This window comes from Gastrolobium bilobum, unplaced genomic scaffold, assembly GCF_033153095.1.
Source record: "Gastrolobium bilobum isolate Gb01-03AN ecotype WA unplaced genomic scaffold, APGP_CSIRO_Gbil_v1 utg8540, whole genome shotgun sequence".
Taxonomy (NCBI): domain Eukaryota; kingdom Viridiplantae; phylum Streptophyta; class Magnoliopsida; order Fabales; family Fabaceae; genus Gastrolobium; species Gastrolobium bilobum.
This window is the reverse complement of record NW_026898089.1, coordinates 424,401-428,830: the sequence shown is the minus strand read 5'-3', so window position 1 is coordinate 428,830 and position 4,430 is coordinate 424,401. Positions and strand designations below refer to the sequence as shown.

The 4,430-nt window shown below is 38.0% G+C and overlaps 1 protein-coding gene across 1 annotated transcript; it reads right to left on the bottom strand.

The window, feature by feature from the left end:
• Nucleotides 1-215: 215 nt before the first annotated feature.
• LOC133312795 (receptor like protein 29-like) lies at nt 216-3,425 on the bottom strand. The gene is made up of 4 exons (XM_061514065.1): nt 3,380-3,425; nt 2,046-3,346; nt 672-780; nt 216-496 (listed from the first exon to the last, which is right to left on the bottom strand). The coding sequence occupies exons 1-4, from the start codon at nt 3,423-3,425 to the stop codon at nt 216-218; spliced, it is 1,737 nt and encodes a 578-aa protein (XP_061370049.1).
• Nucleotides 3,426-4,430: the final 1,005 nt, after the last annotated feature.

Below are 4,430 nucleotides of genomic sequence, written 5' to 3'. Positions count from 1 at the left end.
ATTTGAGGTTTCTCTATATGATTTTACCCCACTTTTTTTTTCAACTAGTTCCTTCTCTTCCCTTAGCGGAATTGATTTTTTTTTTTACCCAGCTCTGACCCCTTCCCCTAACGGAGCTAGTTTGTTTGTGTTTTTTCCAACCAATTCAGCCCCCTTTCCCAATGGGTTTCCTCCCTTTCGATTACAACTTCACGACCATCAGCAAATTTGTATCTTTACACAACACCATATGTTCCATCACCAATCTTGTTCTCAAGTGAGAAATTGTTGGTTGCTGCAACAAGCTTAGCAAGGGTGAACTCCTTTGCCATATCTGGATATTTTGTTGATGAGGTTCCACTCCTCTTCCTTCTCATTATCCTTGAACTCTGATGCCTAATGGTAGATGAACTCGAAGGTGGACTATTATTTGAAACAGACACACCCATTGACTCTGCCACCTTTAGTGATTGTTGGTTGCACATGATTGTAGTTTTTCTTCTTCCCAAAACAAACCCTAATCCACAAGCAATAAACTACTATGCAAATACCAAAAACACCTCCCACGGATCCAACATTGACAAATGAAGGAGAATTTATATTCAAGTTAATAAAAAAAAGTTTAGCCGGGGGAAATGGGCATAATTAGTTGAAAAAAAAAGGGTTTCACTAGGGGTGGGGGGTGCTCGAACTCGCTGGACCCCTGGGCGGAACCAAATGCATCCTAGCGGTAAAATCATCCCACTTTGCACTAAACAGGTGAATTGGGTGCGGGAAGACCCCAAATAGGTCAAAGAGCCTCTGTATTTAAGTATTTGAATATTTATGTGAAATATTGAATATAATATATAAATTTACATGTATTTATATAGGTCAAACGGGTTAATCAATGACCTACTGATTAAACCAATAACCCACTAAACTAGTATCCTAACCAAGTTAACAAACATGAACGAGTTTAATAACATTGCTAAAAAAAAGAGTCAAGTCTTAAAAAAATTATATCATAAAAGTATTTTTTTTTTAAAAAAAAACTTCACAGAACGGACTCAATTGTTAAAAAAAAATAAAAAAACATCCGAGAGATGAGATGGATCCGTGCTCTGCTGCTTATAGTTCCAAAGGTGTACAAACCCAATAATTGTTATCTAGACTCAGACAAGAGTTGCATGCTTACAAGGATGACATTGACAACACTATTCCTCTCATGGTACTGGGTAACATTAATTTAGCAGTCTGCCTTTGTAGGCTTCAAATAACAGGCAAACATATCATCATCTTGCGGTCCATCCGACAAGTTTAATACTATACATAGACAGGGAGAAGTAGAGATTGAAAGACCAATTTGTAAAAGAATCCTGATCCCATTTTTTTTTTATCATTTTCTATTGTTTCTTATTATGAATTGCAGGTCAAGTGATACATATCTAGCACAAATTATAAATTAATTTACAAAATTATATAAAACAAAGCTCCATAACACATTAGAAACAGTCCATGCAGTTTTTCATAATTATTAATATTATTTCTCTCTGTTCTGTTCTATACTACTACTCAAGTACTCATTGTGTTAAAACTTTGCAAGTTGCAGGTAAAAATTGAGAATTCCTCATAAGATTCTCTCTATGTGTCCCTCTCAACCAAAACAAGTTCTGAGGTGTGCATCTTTTTTATGTTGGCAGCAACAAGGGTGCTTGCAGCATGCTCATTCGTATCAGAACCGACAGTGTCCTGTTACTCTTTCTAAAAGGCTGCCACAGACAACAACACTCGAGCATTGGACTTGTGAGTTGAGAGCCAGCATTTCCCCAAAGATACAAAAATCAAATAGAAAAATCCAAATGTGAACCTTTTTTCTTTCACCTTTGCATGTAGATGAAGTCCTAGCATTACACTGCATGGAATTTTTATAATAATTTCCAAGGACATCTCTAACAAGAACATTACCTATTAATACACTTAAAGTTTCAGTACCACCAAATATATATATGAGTAAAGCATTTTATAAAATTACATTCCCAGTCTCACAAAAACAAATTCAGGAAACTAAGGATAAAATTTAAAACCAAGTTAAATTGGATGACTTGTGGATCCAGCCATGATGAAGTTGAACTTGTGTTGCTTTCGTACCAAGATGGCTTTATTCCCGCTGGATCTTCTGGTGGTCCTTCAGCAGAAGAGTTGCCATTTCTGGGTCTTATGCTCACACAAGAGGGTATTTCCAAGTATGAAGAGAGGTTCTTTTTGTTTTGCTGATCATCAATGATGCACAGGTCACTGTTTCCTCTTACATCCAACCTCTTACCAAGCTTTTCAATGAAGTCATCAGGGAGCTGTAGAACTCCATTCAGCTTGTTGTGGCTAATATTCAGTTGATCTAAGTTTGGGAGCAAACCTAGATTTGGAGGAACTAATCCACTGAGGCTATTGTTATCCAGTGAGAGAGCTGTAAGGTTCTTCAAGGAAGAGAAAGAATTGGGTATGGAACCAATCAATCCACACCCTGAGAAGCTCACTGATTTGAGCTTCCAAAGGTTCCCTATGAAGGAGGGTATCCCTGCTTTGATGGGGTTGTCATCAATGACTAAATATTCTAAAAGCTCCAAACTTGACAGGTTTTCAGGAATTGGCCCACCAATATAATTATGACTCAGATCAAGCAACACTAACCTCTTGAGCATTCCTAAATCAGGAGGTATTTCTCCACTAAGCCTGTTTGAGCTCAAATCCATCTTTTGGAGAAGTTGAAGTTGTCCAAGAGAATAAGGCAGATTCCCTTCAATTTCATTCCAACTAAGGTCCAAAATGGTCATACTTCTCAAACCTCCAATTTCCATGGGGATTTGACCACTGAAGTTATTATAACTCAGTTCAAGTTGCTCTAGACAAACCAAACCACCAATCTGTCTTGGGATGTTTCCATGTAAGCTATTCTGGGACAGGCTAAGGACCCTAAGACTAGTAACACCACCCAAACTTGGAGGTATTTCTCCAGAGAGTGATGGGTTAGACTGCAAAGCCAGGTGTTCTAAGGAAGAGAAAGGACCAAAGAGAGTTGTGGTTAGAGTGACTGGTGAAGCAACAAAACAGTTAAAAATTGAAAGGGTTTTCAAATAACTGAGTTTCAGCAAGGATTCTGATAAGTAAGCAGAGGATTTGCAAGGTGGGGAGAGTATATCAGGACCAATGTGGATCTTTGTGACATGAAAGATTGGTGGGTCACTGCTAACTTCACACTCAACTCCAGGCCATGGAGTGTCTGTACATGGCTGAGGGTGTGCTTGGGCCCACTCAGGATCATCCACAAGAGCATCCATCACTTCAAACAATCCCAACAACTCCTCCTCTTCCATTACCATTTCTTCCCCTCGTACATTGCTTCCCATTGTCATCAGTTCACCAGCAAACAAAAGGAACCAAACAAGGAGAAGAGACAGAGAAGCCATTTGAAGACAATGGCTAAACACTAAGAAGCTCAAAGTGAGACAAAACCACAAATGGAGTTTGCAAAGTTAGTTGTTTTGGAGCCAATTGAAAAGACTAAGATCCACTTTCTCCATATAAGCTTTCTTGAATTGTGTTGATGGCAAAGGAGAAGAATGTAAAGGTAAACTCTAAGCATCTCATTTTTGTGAAGGCTACCAAGAAAAATCCAAAACTGTCACCCTTAGCTTCCCACAATTTGCAATTGTGAGTATGACAGTGTTAGTTTGCATGGAAAAGGGTGTGAGTGAGATGGGGAAAGACAAATGGTTTACTATAAAAGGCAATGTACATTTCCAGAACAGTTAAATGGTTAATTCAAATAAATGTAGCATTGATAAGACATGGCTGTGTGCGCATGCATGGGACAAAGTCATGGACCCCCGACCATACACTACACTCAGTGATAATCAACAGAGACCTACATTCTTTTTCAGTTTAATTCATGAACTCATGCAAACCTTCTTCAGCTTTTGAAATACCCAACAAAAAATTTTCATTGCAGAGTTAACTACTACTACCCTTATATACCCTTTCCTAGTGTACTATAAACACTTGCCTCCCTTTTTCTACAGTACATATTTTACCAATTTTAAAATAATATTAAATAATATCAAAGCTATAAAAGGTTTCATTTCGTCCTAGATATTCCTATAGTAATTTACAAACTTCAAATTTTAATTTGTAGAAGTTTGCACTCCCACTCTGTGAATCTAGAAGTTGTTAGTTTGGGCTTTAATGTATGGGTTGCTGATGAGACATGGCCCAAGACATAAAGGACCACTTGGTCCACTTCTCCAACCGTTTCATTAAACGAAACCCACAAACGAAGTACTTTTAGCAAATTTCTTGCGTGTTACCGAGGAGATACAGATTTCCTCATTCTAAGCCAATGACTCACTGAGGGTGTGTTTGGTCAGAGGTTTTTAAAGAGATTAATAGACAAATGTGAAGTGGGAAAATTGGAT